The sequence below is a fragment of the Crinia signifera genome, chromosome 2, assembly GCF_055691185.1.
Source record: "Crinia signifera chromosome 2, ASM5569118v1, whole genome shotgun sequence".
NCBI classification, from domain to species: domain Eukaryota; kingdom Metazoa; phylum Chordata; class Amphibia; order Anura; family Myobatrachidae; genus Crinia; species Crinia signifera.
In genome coordinates, this window is record NC_139218.1 from 395,871,031 (window position 1) to 395,895,989 (window position 24,959).

General features: G+C 51.7%; 2 protein-coding genes across 12 annotated transcripts in view; one reads left to right on the forward strand and one right to left on the reverse strand.

The window, feature by feature from the left end:
• Positions 1 to 2: 2 nt before the first annotated feature.
• Positions 3 to 11,893, reverse strand: SPCS2 (signal peptidase complex subunit 2). Of its 5 annotated transcripts, none has more exons than XM_083170503.1 (5): positions 11,739 to 11,893; positions 5,524 to 5,607; positions 5,059 to 5,219; positions 3,025 to 3,159; positions 3 to 1,608 (listed from the first exon to the last, which is right to left on the reverse strand). In XM_083170503.1, exons 1-5 carry the CDS (start codon positions 11,775 to 11,777, stop codon positions 1,419 to 1,421), a joined length of 609 nt encoding a protein of 202 aa, XP_083026629.1. In that variant the 5' UTR covers positions 11,778 to 11,893; the 3' UTR covers positions 3 to 1,418. The 5 variants fall into 5 exon arrangements, with proteins under 5 accessions (XP_083026629.1, XP_083026630.1, XP_083026627.1 ...); XM_083170504.1 differs by having other exon boundaries at positions 3 to 1,605; positions 11,739 to 11,892; XM_083170501.1 differs by having other exon boundaries at positions 5,524 to 5,616; positions 11,739 to 11,809.
• The window catches only part of XRRA1 (X-ray radiation resistance associated 1), an 81,199-nt gene continuing 68,120 nt past the window's right edge, over positions 11,881 to 24,959 (forward strand). For 3 of the 7 annotated variants that reach the window (XR_014469844.1, XR_014469843.1, XM_083170497.1), the window contains exons 1-2: positions 24,365 to 24,546; positions 24,697 to 24,789. Coding sequence is in view for 5 of the 7 variants with exons in the window: in XM_083170497.1 (XP_083026623.1) it covers positions 24,489 to 24,546; positions 24,697 to 24,789 (151 nt within the window). In the remaining 2 variants the exon portion in view is untranslated. Of the gene's footprint in view, positions 12,068 to 24,363; positions 24,547 to 24,696; positions 24,790 to 24,959 lie in introns of those variants that run through there. The other 4 variants (XM_083170495.1, XM_083170494.1, XM_083170496.1 and 1 more) reach the window with 4 other exon arrangements.

The window sequence follows — 24,959 nt, forward strand, 5'->3', positions numbered from 1 at the left end:
GAGACAGTCAATAGCCCGTTTGCATCTCTTCCCTCCTTTTATTGGAAAAAACAGACTTAAAAAACGGCAGTTCAGAAACAAAACGCTAAACAGAAGTCCAGAAGTGGGACGTGACCTCAGACACCGGAAACACTCTAAAAATGCTCTTTTCTTTATTAATGGTTGTCGGGCTGGAGACACAGCTAAGCTTTACACGTACAGCAGACTGGCGGCCCTCGCGGTTTCACAATTCCCCTGTGACTGTATACAAAATAACCCACACTTTTATTCCCATCAAATAAATTAAGACAGATAATGGACAGAGTTCTCTGCGACAAAGGTTTTGCCCCAAAATGCGTCATGTAAGTGTCTCTGAAAACGTCACATGAAATATTTACCAGTAAAAGCAGGCGACTACGTGCGACCTCTAGCTGGAAAAGTGTGATCCACGTAAAGGTGGACTGGACGAATTGAGATCTGATCTATAACGCTGCCAGAAAAATTCTGGGTGAAGTTTAAGAAGTTAAAATACAAAATAAAAAAATAAACCTTGTTTGCACCATTTGCTAGATATCAATGTACATATAAGTCACGCAGCGCCATCAAATTTTATACAGGCGTTCAGAATTTGCCTGTGACCTAACCACGCGTTTCGCACTCATGATCCAATGGTAACTTCAGGGCTGTGGCAAAACGGCACAAACAAGAATAACTTTATTCTACACTTTAACTTCTTACATTCCAGCCACAAATAAACTAGTTGCCTTACAGCTGCCCCTGAAGTCTTAATAAATTGTTACTAGAGACTATTCCTAAATATAGCTGGATCCTCTGGGACTTGTGCCCTGTACCCCTGTAACAGGCTTTGTAACATATTTCCCCGTACCGTGTGAAAACACAGACCCACAACTATGTAAATCTTACAGATAGAACAAAGACTATCAGGAAAAGTGGATGGAAGTAGAAAACCTGGCAAAGCATTATGGGAGTTGTAGTTCTGCAAGTGTACGGTGCGGGATCAGTCACACGCTATCCTATTCTCTTGTCGGGTATGAAAAGTGCCGGACACTACGTGGTAACGGGTGATATGATTTTACTCCTATTTATAAAGGGAAGTGGTTGGAGGTAAGAAAGGGTTACGGGATTTCTCCTGAGCTGAGTAACATTAAGGAATCCTATGGTAATAAACATTATTTAAGCTGTAATATATATATAGGGGGATAACAAAGTGACGTTCACAGCCATGGGAGATTTTTAGTACAGAACCGTCTTGTCAGCCCTCGTGGGCCTACAGCTCTGTACACAGCATCTTGTATGTGTAAGCGAAACGCGTTGAGTAAAAGAGCCCTGAGGCAGGGAAGGGGTAACATTCCTTTATCGGGTCACTTCTGCGTCATCCTTCTTAGCGTAACGCGACAGAAAAGGGGGGGGGGGTCATCCTATTTCATTTTCTTTTCCATTGACAAACTGTCGTGGAGCTTGGAGACTTCGGGTTCAAACATGTCCATGACCAACGTGCCGGTTTCATCGTAGAATTTGGCTATGGATTTGGTGAACTCAGCGTCTCGCTGGATCTTAGTTTTCCCACTGATGAAAGTGACTTTCAGGGTGTATTTGTCATCAAACCTACTGGGGACAGAACACAGGAGGCATCAGAACACAGGAAGCATCAGAACACAGGAAGCATCAGAACACAGGCGATACAGCAGCAAGAGAAGCATGCTGGGAAATATTTACTTTGTATAAGGGGGCATGATGCAAAGTCCCCTTATAATACCACTTTCTCATCACAAATGATGGGTCACACCCGGGATATGGACACTGGTCCATCTCAGGAGTGACCCGGCATTTGCAATGGAAGTCCCACACAGTGACCTGGCAATAAGCCAGGTCGCTGATGTCAGAAAGCGGGTGGGGCAGAGCGGCAATGAATCATCGGAGGGGAGGGGGCCCCCTCCCTATAGCGGCGCCCAGGTCACTTGATCCAGGTGATGTGGGCAATAGAAAAATAATAGAATTTGATTGGTTGCTATGGGCAATAGCAACCAATCAAATTCTATTATTTTTCTATTGCTTTAGAAAATATACCCCTTAGACCACGGACAGGGAACCTTTGGCCCTCCAGCGGTTGAACACCCCAGCATGCCCTGCTACAGTTTTGCTATTTGGCCATGCTAAACCTGTAGCAGGGCATGCTGGGATGTGTTGTTCAAGAACAGCTGGAGGGCCAAAGGTTCCCCCCATACCTGCCTTTCACTGGCAAACTCTTTTAGGATACAATGAGGATTATTCATGGGTTACCTAAGACTTTAAAGGGGAGGGGGATTTTTGAAGAAGTGAAAATAGTTAACCTCAAAATGTGTAATCTATTCCGTTCATGTATAGAGCTGCTGCAATGCCGCCGGCCGACACAGGACACGGCGGTGCAGAACAGTATGCAGCTGCAGCAATGCTGCCGGCTGACACAGGACACGGCGGTGTACGACACAGGACACGGCGGTGTAGAACAGTACGCAGCTGCTGCAATGCCGCCGGCCGACACAGGACACGGCGGTGTAGAACAGTACGCAGCTGCAGCAATGCCGCCTGCCGACACAGGACACGGTGGTGTAGAACAGTACGCAGCTGCAGCAATGCCGCCTGCCGACACAGGACACGGTGGTGTAGAACAGTACGCAGCTGCTGCAATGCCGCCGGCCGACACAGGACACGGTGGTGTAGAACAGTACGCAGCTGCTGCAATGCTGCCGGCTGACACAGCGGAGTTGAAACGATACGCAGCTGCAGCAATGCCGCTGGCTGACACAGGACACGGCGGTGTAGAACAGTAAACAGTACGCAGCTGCTGCAATGCCGCCGGCCGACACAGGACACGGCGGTGTAGAACAGTACGCAGCTGCTGCAATGCCGCCGGCTGACACAGGACACGGCGGTGTAGAACAGTACGCAGCTGCTGCAATGCCGCCGGCCGACACAGGACACGGCGGCATAACACACAGCCGCTGCATAATACACAGCGGCTCTGCTCATGGAATCACACGTTACCTCTTCAGGCTGGAGGAGAGATGCCAAATATCATCTGGGTCCATCCCTGCGGGGTCCTTCCTGTGGGCCACCAGGAAAATGCTCTTCTCTTTGTATGATGTATAAATGGTCAGGACGCCCATCATCAGGAAATAAGTGGCTCAGAGTTAGGGAAAACAAGTCTGATCATGTACTGGGATAGCGCAACATATACCGGTCATTACTGGGGTACCGCAACCTATACCGGTCATTACTGGGGTACCGCAACCTATACCGGTCATTACTGGGGTACCGCAACCTATACCGGTCATTACTGGGGTACCGCAACCTATACCGGTCATTACTGGGGTACCGCAACATATACCGGTCATTACTGGGGTACTACAACATATACCCCAGAGGTGGCCCCAGATACACCAGTTATTACAGGGGTACCGCAACATATACGGGTCATTACAGGGGTACCGCAACATATACCGGTCATTACTGGGGTACCGCAACATATACCCCAGAGGTGGCCCCAGATACACCAGTTATTACAGGGGTACTACAACATATACCCCAGCGGTGACCCCCGATATACCAGTCATTACTGGGGTACTACAACAGGTACTCTTTACTTAGAAGGGCGCCCATCTCGGGCATCTCGGGGATTGAATGCACTAAAAAATCGGGTGCGATCAACCGACGAGATGCCCGAGATTTCCCATAGGGAACAATGTTAAATGTCTCAATTGACCCGATTTTCCTGTTCAATGCCTCAATTGACCCAATTTTTCCATAGGAAACAATGTTAAATGGGCCACAGAGGCCAAATAGGCACCCTGAAGTGAATAATGGCCACCCGAATTGTTAACGCCACCCCACGATCAACGTCAACCCGAAGCGTGGCGAGCGCAGCGGTACGCGTCCTACGACCTTTTCATACCCCCACTATCCACGTCGGCGTGGAGTTGAGAATAGAAAGTGTGGCGAGCGCAGCGAGCCACCGAGCCCGAAGCGTGGCGAGCGCAGCGAGTCCCGCGGATACCTTCACAGGTATCCGCGTCCCCTCGCGGGCTTCACAGCTGTCCGCGTTCCCTCGCTGCGCTCGCCACGCTTCGGGCTCGCCACACTTTCTATTCTCAACTCCACGCCGACGTGGATAGTGGGCGTATGAAAAGGTCGTAGGACACGTACCACCGCCGCCCCTCGCGGGCTCGCTGCGCTCGCCACGCATCGGGTTGACGTTGATCGTGGGGTGGCGTTAACAATTCGGGTGGCCATTATACACTTCAGGGTGCCTATTTGGCCTCTGTGGTACATTTAACATTGTTTCCTATGGAAAAATCGGGTCAATTGAGGCATTGAACAGGAAAATTGGGTCAATTGAGACATTTAACATTGTTCCCTATGGGAAATCTCGGGCATCTCGTCGGTTGATCGGACCCGATTTTTTAGTGCATTCAATCCCCGAGATGCCCGAGATTTTTTACTAACGATCCCCACGATCAAAATCGTGGGCGCCCTTCTAAGTAAAGAGTACCCTACAACATATACCCCAGAGGTGACCCCAGATATACCAGTCATTACTGGGGTACTGCTGTATATACTGGGTGTAAGCACTACATGTATAGTTCATGCAGAGTACAAAGCAATGCTTTCTATAGGCACAGGCAGCTATATTGCTGTCCCCTATGTCCCCCAGTGCTATTTGAATACATAGGGTTCTAGCTCCTTAGAAGCATGAGAAGTTTCATAATGCAAATGCCACATAACCAATTCTACAGTTATGTACAGACACAATGCATCCCTATCTGTGTCCCACATCGCAGCCCTGACTGATCAGCACACATGGGGGAACGTCAGCTGACCTGGAATCAGGAACTGCGGACCGGCCCCCATCCCAGTGTGAGACCGCACTTAGTCCAACTCCCCCAACTGACACCAGATCTGTGCCAGGAGATCAGTTTGTACGGTGTGTATCTGCACTATGGTGATGGAAACACTGTCGGGGAGAACAGTCACCATGTATGTAGTGGAGAAAACGCACTTATACATATAAAGGAAGGATATGATATGACGCAGAAGGCAAGAACAGGTTTGGATTCTGGGAATGGATGCAGATAATCCCACACCAAGGCCACGATGGCGAAGACGCAGGAGATGGTGCAGATGATGAGGCGGCCATCGATCAGGCAGAAGTTCTCTACGTACTTGTACTTCTCCAGGAGAACCTGGGGACCGAGGAGAGAGCAATGCATTAACAATAACTGTGCCTGTCCTGTATGATCAGAAGGGGGCGCTATGTGGATAGGGGAAAAGGACCTTTACATGCAAGTCGGCCAGTAGTTCTCAGGAAGAACGGCCAAGAGTAACATTCCCATCCACATGCAGAGAGGCACGGAATATTGTAGCTTTATTGTCACATTACTCGCAGACAAACGCATAAACAGATGCAGGAAAAGGCCAGCGTGTCCGCATCCCGTAGCTGCCCAACATCACACCCGTCTCTCTGATGAGCTCAGCAGGGGGAGTTACCTTTTTTGCTGCATCGTCCAATGAGTTCTTTACAGCGGATCCATCCCACTTGTCAACTTTGACTGGTTTGTCGTCGATTTTCCACTGAGGGGACAAAAGGAAGAAAAAACAATACAGTTTATACATTCACCGTTACATTATCAAAATCTTAATCAGTTCCCTTCAGAAGCCATTTAAAAAACACACAACATAAAACATTGTACAACAGGGGATATTAAATTTGCAGCCCTCCAGCTGTTGTGGAACCACACATCCCAGCAAGCCCTGCCACGGTTGTAAAATTGCTTAATAGCAAAACTGTGCAGGGCATGCTGGGATGTGTAGTCCCACTAAAGCTTTGAAGTACAATGTTGAATACAGGTAAAATCTGTTATTGTTTGTGCTTATGTATAAGGTATCCTGAAATGTACAGAGCAACGTATAATGTAAACATATTGGGTATGACAGAAGGCAGGGGAACTCACTGGAACTAGGAGGAGTAATTGGGGGAAATTACTTCAGTATTCAGTGATCCTGTACCGAACGTATTCAATTGGGTGTCCAATCTGCCGCCTAAAGTGACAGGAGTTCTGAGAGTGCAATTCATACTATACACAGAAGTGATGGGTATATCCACATAAAACAGCTAAACCCGATTAAAGTTCTGGTTGCATCGTGAAAGGTTATGTTTGGACCCCGCGAAACGGGTGTCTTTCAACACATTTCCTCTCACCAGCAGGAGGAGCTGCAAGAAGTGTTTAGTGCAGTGGTTCCCAAACTGTGCGCCGTGGCTCCCTGGGGTGCCTCGGGACACTTGCAGGGGTGCCCCAGGTTGGTGGTCCAAGACCAATTCAAATTATTTATGGCCAATTATTTATGGGCAAAACCAGTGCTGGTGGCTGACAATAATAAAATGTATACAAACAGAAGCAAATCCTGCCCTTTACCACATAACTGACCCTCGGAATCGCGTATAAACCCAATATAATAAATTTTTGGGGGGCCTAGGGGTGCGTGAAAACATTTTGATACTCTAGGGTGCCGTGATTCAAAAAAGATTGGGAACTACTGGTCTAGTGAATTAGGCGCCACCTAGTGGTAGTGAAGGAAAAACTATTTCATTCCCCTCTTAGTGCTCAGACTGTGCACCTGGATGGCACTGCACGTCTCAGCATGGTAGCAAAAATATTTAAAATAAGGGTGCACAGTCCAGCACCTTCCCGCCCACTGGCAATTATGTGTTTCTAGGTATTCGCATTCTAGATATTAAGGGGCAATTCAAATTTTTGGGGTGCCCATGAGAGCTATTTAATTGGTGGCGCTCGTTACTTTTTTGGCCGCAAATAGTGGCCAATCCCACCTAAAAGTAGTCCCTGCAATGTGAAAACCCTGTGACAAGAAACATGTATATATCCCAATAAGTTACTGATTGCCGCAATGTGCAATCTCAGCATCTGCCAGCACTCTCCCAGCACACTCCCTTACACCTTCGAGACCAGATTGTTTATGATAAGCCCCATCTTCTGAACATGCAGCCCAATCTGGCGATATGGTCAGTGGCCTCATGTGCAGCAGGGTCCGGTGATGGCACTGAATGATCTAGTTAACAATATCATTCAGTGTTAATCCGCGGGTCATCCATTTTCGTGGCATCATCAATATCATTAACGTTATCGGTGGTACCGCTTATGGTACAGTGTGTACGGACCATACGGGACTGATTCAGTTTTGTTCACATAGCAATAAAAGCATGCAAATAGGCAAAACCATGCTGCACTGCAGATGGGGCAGATTTAACGTGCAGAGTGTTAGATTTGCAGCGGGGACCATGAGCACAACAGCGGCGGCAGCCCTCCTCCTCCGCAGAGTCACCACTGAATATAAGTATAAATGCTCCTCTAACATAGCAACATGTTGTGTTCCGGATGCAAATATACTTGCTTTGCTTTACCGAATCTGGCTCATCTGCACCGCCTGCAGCCTATGTTCTCTGATAACTGCCTGAATATCCGGCCAAACCAAATAACGGCTCTTTAATAATCCGCTGACAACAAGCAGCAGTAAAAGTCAATGCGTCACATTTATTCCAAACGCTTCATGTACAGATTAAAATGTTTCCCTATAAAACTGTATCTCGCTGACCTCTGTGTGACGGAAAGCCGATCTCCCTGCCATCGTTCCTCCTGGCTTTTATTAATACCGGTACTTATCATTATTACCCACTCTGTCCATATGCTCGGAAGCTAAATGCAGGCGCCGAGCGAATCAGAGAACGGGGCCTGCCCGATACAGCGCATAAATAACCCCGTTTATAGAGACCATTTACTGTGCTGCTAAAGGACGATGCACTGAGCTTTCCACCAACCTCAAACGGAAATTATAATGTTATTAAAGGTAATGAAACATCCGGCAGCTCAATCTCTTCCTAAAGCAAATGCTGGCGAATAAAGAGATTTATTCTGATTGGACGAAGTCATCTGCAAAACTTTATTACACCAGCACTAAATAATATTAATACAGATGCGAGCCGCCTTCTCCATATTGAGAAAATATAAATAGGGTTTATTCCAGCACCTGCGCTGTGGTGCTTCTAGCACAGGCAGATCTGTATTTCAGCAGAAAGATACAGTCCAAACTGTGCTAGAAACAGAGAGAAAGACACACACCCCAGGCAGGAAAAAAGGAACTGCAGAGATTTTGAAAGGTGCAGGGTGTTAGAATGAATACTAGCTACTCACTCTCTGCTTGTTCAGATACTACAAGTTCCAGCATGCCCTGCCACAATAAACAGCAATGAGATGCAACCACAGCACCAGCCCTGATTGTGTGTACTATAACACTGTATATGTTTATAAAATGATCCCCCCATAGAGGCAAAAGAAACACAAACTAACTAAATTTCACTCTGCTGTTTATAATATACTAGTTACCAGCCAGTCAGAATGATAGAACATAACAGTACGGCCTGCACCAGTAGCTGTGTGCAGCTGGACAGGGCAACATTTGAATCCCCCCCCCCCACAGAGGTGAGGAGTGGTGTTACCCTTTTATTACAGTATATTAGTTATGTGGAATTTTTTCCCCATAGCAATTGTTTTTCCATGCAGTACTAGAAGATATGGACGATGTAACTTCTGTTGACCCAAATGGAGAAGTGTCATACACACAGTGACACCAACGCTGCACATCACGGCCTGAAGGATGGAGGAGCACAAGGTGTATTCAGTTGCCCATCACTAAGGGGCGCTTAAGCAGCGAAATGCAGAAACAAGCCATCAATACCTAAAGGGGTGTACACACGGGGCGACTCTTCTAAGCAATTTTGACTACACTACAAAAGTCACTTAGGGGCCCATTTATTGGGTGTGGCATAGGGTTCCGACAGTCATTAGCCAGACGTTGGCGAGCGCAACAAAGCCCCTTGTGGGCACGGTGGCTCGCTACCTATTCTATTCTCCCTCATGGGGGTCGTGGACGCCCACGAGGGAGAATAGCCAGTGGCCGTCGGGAACCCGTCTGTCTGTTTTAACAGTCGGGATCCCAACACCGGGTAAATGACTGTCGGGACCCCGCCCGGCACCCCATTTATCATGGATCGCATTTACAATGCGATCTGGGCGGAATATTACCATCCAGGATCGCATTGTAAAATGCAATCCTATCACAGGGATGTATCATCCCTGACACGCAGGGACAAGGCTCCAGAAGGAGCCAATCCCTGTGATGTGCTAAGCCGGAGGGTCTGCTCAGGTGTGGTTAGTGCTGACCCCCCTGCAGACTACCGCCATCTCAGAATGGTGGTAGCCGGGGATGCGATGCGCTGCTGCTGATCGATGTTGATACATAGGGCAGCTTCGCACCCCCCATAGAAACTATGGGGGAGACGGCCGGCAGTGTTACAGGAGGGATCGGAGATTCCTGTTGCGGTCCCTCCTACATACATGGGGGCGATACTTATTATTTGCGGCCAATCCCCAAATACACCCACTTTAGCCGCAAATATTGAATGATAAATGGGCACCGCAGTAGGTTTGCCTAAATTGCCCCGTGTGTACACAGCGGGCGATATCAATGTGAGGCCCGCAGCGTGGTTATCGCCCGGTCAAATAGAATATTCCTGCCTGCACTGTATATTAGCCGTGGCTGGCAGGATTTGCCATCTCTCTGACTGCTCAACTGCTTCTTGACGCACATGGGGCTCAGGCGAAACCGCCGAAGCCGAGACCCGTGTGTACACGGTTTCAGTCTGATACATGATTACAAGTTACTACACAGTGAACACAGATGCAACATAATGGAGTTCTGTACTGCGACTACTAACCAAGCCGCCTTATGGAGCCTAGACACGGGGAGATTTGCTGAGCGATGCTAGGTCGCTCAGCACACAGTGGGTGCTGAGCGATCTGTCAGGGCCAGTGTTCTCCGGTGAGAACACTGGCCCTGACCAGCGATGAAGTAGATCTATCCAGCATGGTGGACATTAATCGATGGGCGATAGCGCTACGGCCCATACACACAAAGCCATGTAAGGGCATTTTCTAAGCGATCTGGTCAGAAAATCGCCCCACGTGTAGGCCCCATAATTGGTTGTACAAGGTACAGAGTAAACTAGCAAGGTGCTCACTAACAGAGGATACAGGAGACTGGATAGAAGTTCTGTACTCTGCATTCTCTGATACACCCTGACATTTTTGTTATGTTCCGGCATTGTAACAGGCAGACAAATAGTTCTGCAATAATGAGCTGATACCTATCAGCAGAATTCCCTACTCCACACGTGCAGTGATAACATATGGTGCGGTGCAGTGAAAGCTGCATTGTCCACATGGCAGTGTCACTCCGGGACTCTCAGTCACCCTCTGAGCTTCTACTGTATATTTCCGTGTTACGGTCACTATTACACATCCCGCACACCTGCCACTGACCACCTGTAAAGCGTATTACCGTAAGCTATGCTGGTGATGAACAGCAGTCTACAGTATTACTTACAGATCTACCAGAAAATCCCATCTTTAAATAAAGTAAAGGTGCGCACACACGTACAGATTTTCTGTCTGATCTATCTGGTGGGAACAAAATCCTGGAAATGTATGGGAGCAAATGACAATCAAAAATTTCCACCCAAATGCAGGAAAACAGAAAAAAAAAACATATACTTTGATAAATGTGTTAGATCAGAATGAGTGAAACAATTTGTCTGACTGATCGCTGTCTGTTTTCAAGCGTTTGGGAACAATTTTTTGATTGTCATTTGCTCCCATACATTTCCAGGTTTTTGTCCCCACCAGATAGATCAGACAGAAAAATCTGTACGTGTGTACACACCTGAAGTGCGATATGGGTTTCCTGTCCGCCATCTTTTGGGGGTAACATCACACGGATGCACTTAAGCAACTACATACACATGCATAGATGTGCCAAACCTGGGAAGAGATAAAGTACCAACCAGCATCTGTCATTTTACAGTCACTGCTAGACAAAGGAGTTAGTGGCCATTGGTTGGTACTTAATCTCTCTCAGTGACTTGATACATCTACCCCATTTACATGGCACCCTAACTGTGCAGAGTTTGTATGTTCCCCCCATACTTGAGTGGGTTTCCTCTGGGTACTGCGGTTTCCTTCCACAATCCAAAAATATACTGGTAGGCTAATTGGCTCCCAACAAATTAACCCTAGAATGTCTGTGTGTGCGTGTACATGTGGTAGGGAATATAGATTGTAAGCTCCACTGGGGCAGGGACTGATGCGAGTATTCAAATATTCTCTGTACAGCGCTGCGGAATATGTGTGCGCTATATAAGAAACTGTTAATAAATAAATAAATCATCCTTCATCAATGAAAGCTGCAATGGTCGGAGCGGTGTAGCCAATGGATGGCCTCTGCTGTTACCACCATGTGGGGGTTCACTGTCCACATATTGTATGTACTGTGCCACAGAATATGTCAGCGCCATACAGATAAAAATGTGTGAAATTTTATATATATATATATATATATATATATATATATAAACATACATACACACACTCACATAATATACAGCGTCGCCCAGGTGACACCTAGCGGGTCCCCAGCCACATCCATCCCTATGAGGGGCCCCGCTATAGCAGGGGTGAAAGAGCTATAGGGGCCCTTCCCTGGCAGCACAGCAGTCATGGCCTCACCACCAGCATCACTCAGCAATCACACAGCCTTCCCCCATCCCGGTGATCCACGCCCGGAGCCCCCATTACTTTCTCCAGGAGCCCGTTCCTGCCGCCTCTGGCCGCCATCTTGTCTCATCCCGCTGTCTCCTGAGCTGGCAGCCGATGATTGGTCGCCTCCGCGCCGTGACGTTGAAGCTCCGCCCTCTCGCCTGTCGCTGAGTACTGGGGAAGGGGGTAGGTGACGTCAGGGCGCCAGAGACGATTATCGCAAGGCATGCCGGGAGTTGTGGTTCCTGGCGCCGGCAGCCGGGTAAGATGAGAGCGTCTTTGGTTGCTAGGAGACGGGGAGATAGCTCCGGGACCGGGGACAGGGGGCAGAGGGAGGGGTGAGGCGCCGGGAACCGCAAACCCGACAGGTAACGTGTAATGGCATTGCCCCTGGATCACAGCTGCTGTCACTGTATGATAGCCCGTGGGGTCTTACGCCCAGTGCTGCCTGGGTGTATGATGGGGGTAATAGTGCATGCAGTGCTGCCTGGGTGTATGATGGGGGTAATAGTGCATGCAGTGCTGCCTGGGTGTATGATGGGGGTAATAGTGCATGCAGTGCTGCCTGGGTGTATGATGGGGGTAACAGTGCATGCAGTGCTACCTGGGTGTATGATGAGGGTAATAGTGCATGCAGTGCTGCCTGGGTGTATGATGGGGTAATAGTGCATGCAGTTTTGCCTATGTGTACGTATGATGGGGGGTAATAGTGCATGCAGTGCTGCCTGGTTGTATGATGGGGGGTAATAGTGCATGCAGTGCTGTCTGGGTGTATGATGGGGGTAATAGTGCATGCAGTGCTGCCTGGGTGTATGATGGGGGTAATAGTGCATGCAGTGCTGCCTGGGTGTATGATGGGGGTAATAGTGCATGCAGTGCTGTCTGGGTGTATGATGGGGGTAATAGTGCATGCAGTCCTGCCTGGTTGTATGATTGGGGTACCTACAGGGCAGGCGACAGGGGGGGTCAAAGTACACTGGTACCGGGCCCCGACCAGTAGAGGGGCCTCAAGGCTTTGAGGCACTCAGGGTCTGTAGGTATGGCTGCCTAATCACCTGTCTGGCTACCCATACTAATGAGTTTAGTGACATCAGGCAATGCACTAAACCACACGACGCACAATGCTGTGCCCTCCCATCTGCCCTTCCCTATTATATTGCATTGTAAATATTTATTTTAGTACTTATATGTTAGTTGGGCGCCCACTATAGTTAGTACGCTCATACCCCCACTATCCATGTCGGCATGGAGTTGATTTCATATAGTGTGGCGAGCGTAGCGAGGGGGCGCGTAGAACGAAGCAAATAGCTTAGTGGGTGCCCAACTAACATATAAGTACCTTATTGGATACCTTATTTTAAGTTTGTTTATTTCTGATAATAATAATAATAATAATAATAAAAAAATGCAATATGCAATGTAATAAACAATCCACATTCAGTGTTGGGGGGGGGGGTTTGGCACTGGGTACCTAATAGGAGATAGATCTGACAGCACTACTCACCCTGACCCCTGACGTGTGCCATACTGATAGGAGATACCTCAGAGACAGCGCCACTCACCCTGACCCCTGACGTGTGCCATACTGATAGGAGATACCTCAGAGACAGCGCCACTCACCCTGACCCCTGACGTGTGTGCCATACTGATAGGAGATACCTCATAGACAGAGCCACTCACCCTGACCCCTGACGTGTGCCATACTGATAGGAGATATCTCAGAGACAGCGCCACTCACCCTGACCCCTGACGTGTGCCATACTGATAGGAGATACCTCAGAGACAGCGCCACTCACCCTGACCCCTGACGTGTGGCATACTGATAGCAGATACCTCAGAGACAGCGCCACTCACCCTGACCCCTGACGTGTGCCATACTGATAGGAGATACCTCAGAGACAGAGCCACTCACCCTGAACCCTGACGTGTGCCATACTGATAGGAGATACCTCAGAGACAGAGCCACTCACCCTGACCCCTGACGTGTGCCATACTGATAGGAGATATCTCAGAGACAGCGCCACTCACCCTGACCCCTGACGTGTGCCATACTGATAGGAGATACCTCAGAGACAGCGCCACTCACCCTGACCCCTGACGTGTGACATACTGATAGCAGATACCTCAGAGACAGCGCCACTCACCCTGACCCCTGACGTGTGCCATGCTGATAGGAGGTACCTCAGGGACAGCGCCACTCACCCTGACCCCTGACGTGTGTGCCATACTGATAGGAGGTACCTCAGGGACAGCGCCACTCACCCTGACCCCTGACGTGTGCCATACTGATAGGAGATACCTCAGAGACAGCGCCACTCACCCTGACCCCTGACGTGTGCCATACTGATAGGATATACCTCAGAGACAGCACCACTCACCCTGACCCCTGACGTGTGCCATACTGATAGGAGATACCTCAGAGACAGCGCCACTCACCCTGACCCCTGACGTGTGCCATACTGATAGGAGATACCTCAGAGACAGCACCACTCACCCTGACCCCTGACGTGTGCCATACTGATAGGAGATACCTCAGAGACAGAGCCACTCACCCTGACGTGTGCCATACTGATAGGAGATACCTCAGAGACAGCGCCACTCACCCTGACCCCTGACGTGTGCCATACTGATAGGAGATAACTCAGAGACAGCGCCACTCACCCTGACCCCTGAAGTGTGCCATACTGATAGGAGATACCTCAGAGATAGCGCCACTCACCCTGACGTGTGCCATACTGATAGGAGATACCTCAGAGACAGCGCCACTCACCCTGACGTGTGCCATACTGATAGGAGATACCTCAGAGACAGCGCCACTCACCCTGACCCCTGACGTGTGCCGTACTGATAGGTGATACCTCAGAGACAGCGCCACTCACCCTGACCCCTGACGTGTGCCATACTGATAGGAGATACCTCAGAGACAGCGCCACTCACCCTGACCCCTGAAGTGTGCCATACTGATAGGAGATACCTCAGAGACAGCACCACTCACCCTGACGTGTGCCATACTGATAGGAGGTACCTCAGAGTCAGCGCCACTCACCCTGACCCCTGAAGTGTGCCATACTGATAGGAGATACCTCAGAGACAGCGCCACTCACCCTGACCCCTGACGTGTGCCGTACTGATAGGAGATACCTCAGAGACAGAGCCACTCACCCTGACGTGTGCCGTACTGATAGGAGATACCTCAGAGACAGAGCCACTCACCCTGACCCCTGACGTGTGCCGTACTGATAGGAGATACCTCAGAGACAGAGCCACTCACCCTGACCCCTGACGTGTGCCGTACTGATAAGAGATACCTCAGAGACAGAGCCACTCACCCTGACCCCTGACGTGTGCCGTACTGATAGGAGATACCTCAGAGACAGCGCCACTCACCCTGGCCCCTGACGTGTGCCATACTGATAGGAGATACCTCAGAGACAGCGCCACTCACCCTGACCCCTGACGTGTGCCATACTGATAGGAGATACCTCAGAGACAGCGCCACTCACCCTGACCCCTGACGTGTGCCATACTGATAGGAGATACCTCAGAGACAGCGCCACTCACCCTAACCCTGACGTGTGCCATACTGATAGGAGATACCTCAGAGATAGCGCCACTCACCCTGACCCCTGACGTGTGCCGTACTGATAGGAGATACCTCAGAGACAGCGCCACTCACCCTGACCCCTGACGTGTGCCGTACTGATAGGAGATACCTCAGAGACAGCACCACTCACCCTGACCCCTGACGTGTGCCGTACTGATAGGATATACCTCAGAGACAGCGCCACTCACCCTGACCCCTGACGTGTGCCGTACTGATAGGAGATACCTCAGAGACAGCACCACTCACCCTGACCCCTGACGTGTGCCGTACTGATAGGATATACCTCAGAGACAGCGCCACTCGCCCTGACCCCTGACGTGTGCCGTACTGATAGGAGATACCTCAGAGACAGCGCCACTCACCCTGACCCCTGACGTGTGCCGTACTGATAGGATATACCTCAGAGACAGCGCCACTCGCCCTGACCCCTGACATGTGCCATACTGATAGGAGATACCTCAGAGACATCGCCACTCACCTGACCCCTGACGTGTGCCGTACTGATAGGAGATACCTCAGAGACAGCACCACTCACCCTGACGTGTGCCATACTGATAGGAGATAACTCAGAGACAGCGCCACTCACCCTGATGTGTGCCATACTGATAGGAGATACCTCAGAGACAGCGCCACTCACCCTGACCCCTGACGTGTGCCGTACTGATAGGAGATACCTCAGAGACAGCGCCACTCACCCTGACGTGTGCCATACTGATAGGAGATACCTCAGAGACAGAGCCACTCACCCTGACCCCTGACGTGTGCCATACTGATAGGAGATACCTCAGAGACAGCGCCACTCACCCTGACCCCTGACGTGTGCCATACTGATAGGAGATACCTCAGAGACAGCACCACTCACCCTGACCCCTGACGTGTGCCATACTGATAGGAGATACCTCAGAGACAGAGCCACTCACCCTGACCCCTGACGTGTGCCATACTGATAGGAGATACCTCAGAGACAGCGCCACTCACCCTGACCCCTGACATGTGCCATACTGATAGGAGATACCTCAGATACAGCACCACTCACCCTGACGTGTGCCATGCTGATAGGAGATACCTCAGAGAAAGCGCCACTCACCCTGACCCCTGACGTGTGCCGTACTGATAGGAGATACCTCAGAGACAGCACCACTCACCCTGACCCCTGACGTGTGCCGTACTGATAGGATATACCTCAGAGACAGCGCCACTCACCCTGACCCCTGACGTGTGCCGTACTGATAGGAGATACCTCAGAGACAGCACCACTCACCCTGACCCCTGACGTGTGCCGTACTGATAGGATATACCTCAGAGACAGCGCCACTCGCCCTGACCCCTGACGTGTGCCGTACTGATAGGAGATACCTCAGAGACAGCGCCACTCACCCTGACCCCTGACGTGTGCCGTACTGATAGGAGATACCTCAGAGACAGCGCCACTCACCCTGACCCCTGACGTGTGCCATACTGATAGGAGATACCTCAGATACAGCACCACTCACCCTGACGTGTGCCATACTGATAGGAGATACCTCAGAGACAGCGCCACTCACCCTGACCCCTGATGTGTGCCATACTGATAGGATATACCTCAGAGACAGCACCACTCACCCTGACCCCTGACGTGTGCCATACTGATAGGAGATACCTCAGAGACAGCGCCACTCACCCTGACCCCTGACGTGTGCCATACTGATAGGAGATACCTCAGAGACAGCGCCACTCACCCTGACGTGTGCCATACTGATAGGAGATACCTCAGAGACAGCGCCACTCACCCTGACGTGTGCCATACTGATAGGAGATACCTCAGAGTCAGCGCCACTCACCCTGACGTGTGCCATACTGATAGGAGATACCTCAGAGACAGCGCCACTCACCCTGACGTGTGCCATACTGATAGGAGATACCTCAGAGACAGCGCCACTCACCCTGACCCCTGACGTGTGCCATACTGATAGGAGATACCTCAGAGACAGCGCCACTCACCCTGACCCCTGACGTGTGCCATACTGATAGGAGATAACTCAGAGACAGCACCACTCACCCTAACTCAGAGACAGCACCACTCACCCTGACCCCTGACATGTGCCATACTGATAGGAGATACCTCAGAGATAGCGCCACTCACCCTGACCCCTGACGTGTGCCATACTGATAGGAGATAACTCAGAGACAGCACCACTCACCCTAACTCAGAGACAGCACCACTCACCCTGACCCCTGACGTGTGCCATACTGATAGGAGATACCTCAGAGATAGCGCCACTCACCCTGACCCCTGACGTGTGCCATACTGATAGGAGATACCTCAGAGACAGCGCCACTCACCCTGACATGTGCCATACTGATAGGAGATACCTCAGAGACAGCGCCACTCACCCTGACCCCTGACGTGTGCCGTACTGATAGGATATACCTCAGAGACAGCGCCACTCGCCCTGACCCCTGACATGTGCCATACTGATAGGAGATACCTCAGAGACATCGCCACTCACCTGACCCCTGACGTGTGCCGTACTGATAGGAGATACCTCAGAGACAGCGCCACTCACCCTGACCCCTGACGTGTGCCGTACTGATAGGAGATACCTCAGAGACAGCGCCACTCACCCTGACGTGTGCCATACTGATAGGAGATACCTCAGAGACAGAGCCACTCACCCTGACCCCTGACGTGTGCCATACTGATAGGAGATACCTCAGAGACAGCGCCACTCACCCTGACCCCTGACGTGTGCCATACTGATAGGAGATACCTCAGAGACAGCACCACTCACCCTGACCCCTGACGTGTGCCATACTGATAGGAGATACCTCAGAGACAGCGCCACTCACCCTGACCCCTGACGTGTGCCATACTGATAGGAGATACCTCAGAGACAGCACCACTCACCCTGACCCCTGACGTGTGCCATACTGATAGGAGATACCTCAGAAACAGCGCCACTCACCCTTACGTGTGCCATACTGATAGGAGATACCTCAGAGACAGAGCCACTCACCCTGACCCCTGACGTGTGCCATACTGATAGGAGATACCTCAGAGACAGCGCCACTCACCCTGACCCCTGACGTGTGCCATACTGATAGGAGATACCTCAGATACAGCACCACTCACCCTGACGTGTGCCATAATGATAGGAGATACCTCAGAGAAAGCGCCACTCACCCTGACCCCTGACGTGTGCCATACTGATAGGAGATACCTCAGATACAGCACCACTCACCCTGACGTGTGCCATACTGATAGGAGATACCTCAGAGACAGCGCCACTCACCCTGACCCCTGACGTGTGCCATACTGATAGGAGATACCTCAGAGACAGCACCACTCACCCTGACCCCTGACGTGTGCCATACTGATAGGAGATACCTCAGAGACAGCGCCACTCACCCTGACCCCTGACGTGTGCCATACTGATAGGAGATACCTCAGAGACAGCGCCACTCACCCTGACGTGTGCCATACTGATAGGAGATACCTCAGAGACAGCGCCACTCACCCTGACGTGTGCCATACTGATAGGAGATACCTCAGAGTCAGCGCCACTCACCCTGACGTGTGCCATACTGATAGGAGATACCTCAGAGACAGCGCCACTCACCCTGACGTGTGCCATACTGATAGGAGATACCTCAGAGACAGCGCCACTCACCCTGACCCCTGACGTGTGCCATACTGATAGGAGATACCTCAGAGACAGCGCCACTCACCCTGACCCCTGACGTGTGCCATACTGATAGGAGATAACTCAGAGACAGCACCACTCACCCTAACTCAGAGACAGCACCACTCACCCTGACCCCTGACGTGTGCCATACTGATAGGAGATACCTCAGAGATAGCGCCACTCACCCTGACCCCTGACGTGTGCCATACTGATAGGAGATACCTCAGAGACAGCGCCACTCACCCTGACATGTGCCATACTGATAGGAGATACCTCAGAGACAGCGCCACTCACCCTGACCCCTGACGTGTGCCATACTGATAGGAGATACCTCAGAGACAGCGCCACTCACCCTGACCCCTGACGTGTGCCATACTGATAGGAGATATCTCAGAGACAGCGCCACTCACCCTGACCCCTGACGTGTGCCATACTGATAGGAGATACCTCAGAGACAGCACCACTCACCCTGACGTGTGCCATACTGATAGGAGGTACCTCAGAGACAGCGCCACTCACCCTGACCCCTGACGTGTGCCATACTGATAGGAGATACCTCAGAGACAGCGCCACTCACCGTGACCCCTGACGTGTGCCGTACTGATAGGAGATACCTCAGAGACAGCGCCACTCACCCTGACCCCTGACGTGTGCCATACTGATAGGAGATACCTCAGAGACAGCGCCACTCACCCTGACCCCTGACGTGTGCCATACTGATAGGATATACCTCAGAGACAGCGCCACTCACCCTGACCCCTGACGTGTGCCATACTGATAGGAGGTAACTCAGAGACAGCGCAACTCACCCTGACCCCTGACGTGTGCCATACTGATAGGAGATACCTCAGAGACAGCGCCACTCACCCTGACCCCTGACGTGTGCCATACTGATAGGATATGCCTCAGAGACAGCGCCACTCACCCTGACCCCTGACGTGTGCCATACTGATAGGAGATACCTCAGAGACAGCGCCACTCACCCTGACCCCTGACGTGTGCCGTACTGATAGGAGATACCTCAGACACAGCGCCACTCACCCTGACCCCTGACATGTGCCATACTGATAGGAGATACCTCAGAGACAGCGCCACTCACCCTGACCCCTGACGTGTGCCATACTGATAGGAGATACCTCAGAGACAGCGCCACTCACCCTGACCCCTGACGTGTGCCATACTGATAGGAGATCCCTCAGAGACAGCGCCACTCACCCTGACCCCTGACGTGTGCCATACTGATAGGAGATACCTCAGAGACAGCACCACTCACCCTGACGTGTGCCATACTGATAGGAGGTACCTCAGAGACAGCGCCACTCACCCTGACCCCTGACGTGTGCCATACTGATAGGAGATACCTCAGAGACAGCGCCACTCACCGTGACCCCTGACGTGTGCCGTACTGATAGGAGATACCTCAGAGACAGCGCCACTCACCCTGACCCCTGACGTGTGCCATACTGATAGGAGATACCTCAGAGACAGCGCCACTCACCCTGACCCCTGACGTGTGCCATACTGATAGGATATACCTCAGAGACAGCGCCACTCACCCTGACCCCTGACGTGTGCCATACTGATAGGAGGTAACTCAGAGACAGCGCCACTCACCCTGACCCCTGACGTGTGCCATACTGATAGGAGATACCTCAGAGACAGCGCCACTCACCCTGACCCCTGACGTGTGCCATACTGATAGGATATGCCTCAGAGACAGCGCCACTCACCCTGACCCCTGACGTGTGCCGTACTGATAGGAGATACCTCAGAGACAGCGCCACTCACCCTGACCCCTGACGTGTGCCGTACTGATAGGAGATACCTCAGACACAGCGCCACTCACCCTGACCCCTGACGTGTGCCATACTGATAGGAGATACCTCAGAGACAGCGCCACTCACCCTGACCCCTGACGTGTGCCATACTGATAGGAGATACCTCAGAAACAGCGCCACTCACCCTGACCCCTGACGTGTGCCATACTGATAGGAGATCCCTCAGAGACAGCGCCACTCACCCTGACCCCTGACGTGTGCCATACTGATAGGAGATACCTCAGAGACAGCGCCACTTACCCTGACCCCTGACGTGTGCCATACTGATAGGAGATACCTCAGACACAGCGCCACTCACCCTGACCCCTGACGTGTGCCATACTGATAGGAGATACCTCAGAGACAGCGCCACTCACCCTGACCCCTGACGTGTGCCATACTGATAGGAGATACCTCAGAGACAGCGCCACTCACCCTGACCCCTGACGTGTGCCATACTGATAGGAGGTACCTCAGAGACAGCGCCACTCACCCTGACGTGTGCCATACTGATAGGAGATACCTCAGAGACAGCGCCACTCACCCTGACCCCTGACGTGTGCCATACTGATAGGAGATAGCTCAGAGACAGCGCCACTCACCCTGACCCCTGACGTGTGCCCTACTGATAGGAGATACCTCAGACACAGCGCCACTCACCCTGACCCCTGACGTGTGCCATACTGATAGGAGATACCTCAGAGACAGCGCCACTCACCCTGACCCCTGACGTGTGCCATACTGATAGGAGATACCTCAGAGACAGCGCCACTCACCCTGACCCCTGACGTGTGCCATACTGATAGGAGATACCTCAGACACAGCGCCACTCACCCTGACCCCTGACGTGTGCCATACTGATAGGAGATACCTCAGAGACAGCGCCACTCACCCTGACCCCTGACGTGTGCCATACTGATAGGAGATACCTCAGAGACAGCGCCACTCACCCTGACCCCTGACGTGTGCCGTACTGATAGGAGGTAACTCAGAGACAGCACCACTCACCCTGACGTGTGCCATACTGATAGGAGATACCTCAGAGACAGCGCCACTCACCCTGACCCCTGACGTGTGCCATACTGATAGGAGATACCTCAGAGACTGTGCCACTCACCCTGCCCCCTGACGTGTGCCATACTGATAGGAGATACCTCAGTGACAGCACCACTCACCCTGACCCCTGACATGTGCCATACTGATAGGAGATACCTCAGACACAGCGCCACTCACCCTGACCCCTGACGTGTGCCATACTGATAGGAGATACCTCAGAGACAGCGCCACTCACCCTGACCCCTGACGTGTGCCATACTGATAGGAGATACCTCAGAGACAGCGCCACTTACCCTGACCCCTGACGTGTGCCATACTGATAGGAGATACCTCAGACACAGCGCCACTAACCCTGACCCCTGACGTGTGCCATACTGATAGGAGATACCTCAGAGACAGCGCCACTCACCCTGACCCCTGACGTGTGCCATACTGATAGGAGATACCTCAGAGACAGCGCCACTCACCCTGACCCCTGACGTGTACCATACTGATAGGAGGTACCTCAGAGACAGCGCCACTCACCCTGACGTGTGCCATACTGATAGGAGATACCTCAGAGACAGCGCCACTCACCCTGACCCCTGACGTGTGCCATACTGATAGGAGATACCTCAGAGACAGCGCCACTCACCCTGACCCCTGACGTGTGCCATACTGATAGGATATACCTCAGAGACAGCGCCACTCACCCTGACCCCTGACGTGTGCCATACTGATAGGAGATACCTCAGAGACAGCGCCACTCACCCTGACCCCTGACGTGTGCCATACTGATAGGAGATACCTCAGAGACAGCGCCACTCACCCTGACCCCTGACGTGTGCCATACTGATAGGAGATACCTCAGAGACAGCGCCACTCACCCTGACCCCTGACATGTGCCATACTGATAGGAGATACCTCAGAGACAGCGCCACTCACCCTGACCCCTGACGTGTGCCATACTGATAGGATATACCTCAGAGACAGCGCCACTCACCCTGACCCCTGACGTGTGCCATACTGATAGGAGATACCTCAGAGACAGCGCCACTCACCCTGACCCCTGACGTGTGCCCTACTGATAGGAGATACCTCAGACACAGCGCCACTCACCCTGACCCCTGACGTGTGCCATACTGATAGGAGATACCTCAGAGACAGCGCCACTCACCCTGACCCCTGACGTGTGCCATACTGATAGGAGATACCTCAGAGACAGCGCCACTCACCCTGACCCCTGACGTGTGCCATACTGATAGGAGATACCTCAGACACAGCGCCACTCACCCTGACGTGTGCCATACTGATAGGAGATACCTCAGAGACAGCGCCACTCACCCTGACCCCTGACGTGTGCCATACTGATAGGAGATACCTCAGAGACAGCGCCACTCACCCTGACCCCTGACGTGTGCCGTACTGATAGGAGATACCTCAGAGACATCGCCACTCACCCTGACCCCTGACGTGTGCCATACTGATAGGAGATACCTCAGACACAGCGCCACTCACCCTGACCCCTGACGTGTGCCATACTGATAGGAGATACCTCAGAGACAGCGCCACTCACCCTGACCCCTGACGTGTGCCATACTGATAGGAGGTAACTCAGAGACAGCGCCACTCACCCTGACCCCTGACGTGTGCCATACTGATAGGAGATACCTCAGAGACAGCGCCACTCACCCTGACCCCTGACGTGTGCCATACTGATAGGAGATACCTCAGAGACAGCGCCACTCACCCTGACCCCTGACATGTGCCATACTGATAGGAGATACCTCAGAGACAGCGCCACTCACCCTGACCCCTGACGTGTGCCATACTGATAGGATATACCTCAGAGACAGCGCCACTCACCCTGACCCCTGACGTGTGCCATACTGATAGGAGATACCTCAGAGACAGCGCCACTCACCCTGACCCCTGACGTGTGCCCTACTGATAGGAGATACCTCAGACACAGCGCCACTCACCCTGACCCCTGACGTGTGCCATACTGATAGGAGATACCTCAGAGACAGCGCCACTCACCCTGACCCCTGACGTGTGCCATACTGATAGGAGATACCTCAGAGACAGCGCCACTCACCCTGACCCCTGACGTGTGCCATACTGATAGGAGATACCTCAGACACAGCGCCACTCACCCTGACCCCTGACGTGTGCCATACTGATAGGAGATACCTCAGAGACAGCGCCACTCACCCTGACCCCTGACGTGTGCCATACTGATAGGAGATACCTCAGAGACAGCGCCACTCACCCTGACCCCTGACGTGTGCCATACTGATAGGAGATACCTCAGAGACTGTGCCACTCACCCTGCCCCCTGACGTGTGCCATACTGATAGAATATACCTCAGAGACAGCGCCACTCACCCTGACCCCTGACGTGTGCCGTACTGATAGGAGGTAACTCAGAGACAGCACCACTCACCCTGACGTGTGCCATACTGATAGGAGATACCTCAGAGACAGCGCCACTCACCCTGACCCCTGACGTGTGCCATACTGATAGGAGATACCTCAGAGACTGTGCCACTCACCCTGCCCCCTGACGTGTGCCATACTGATAGGAGATACCTCAGTGACAGCGCCACTCACCCTGACCCCTGACATGATATAGCAGGGGAAGGCAACATGCGCCACTCCATCTTCTATGGAACTACACATCCCAGCATTACCTGCTGCAGTTTTGGTATGCACAGAACATGCTGGTATGTGTAGTTCCACAGCACCTGCACATTGCCTACCCCTGATTTATTGTAATGAGGGGATAATAATTGCTCCATATAACCCAGCACTATGTAGGTGAGTATTTTATTTAGCGGCCATAGAACGTGCTGACCACATGGTTGTATCCCCAGATATGGCTGCGGGAGGACTGTACGTGGACTCTAGTGGGCTGCACATGGCAAACTGCTTCCCAGCCAGGAGCCTGTTCCGGACGCCTAATAGAGGTAAATCATTACTGACAGTTATCAGTGCATTGTACACGGAGCCCGATTCAGATCTGTACGCCTGTCTGCAAATTCACAGGCCGGGTGAGTATCAATAGACTGTGGCCCGTAATACGCATGCGCGAAGCCATCCTGTGATAAAATCCAGCACCTTTTGGGATCAGGGCTGA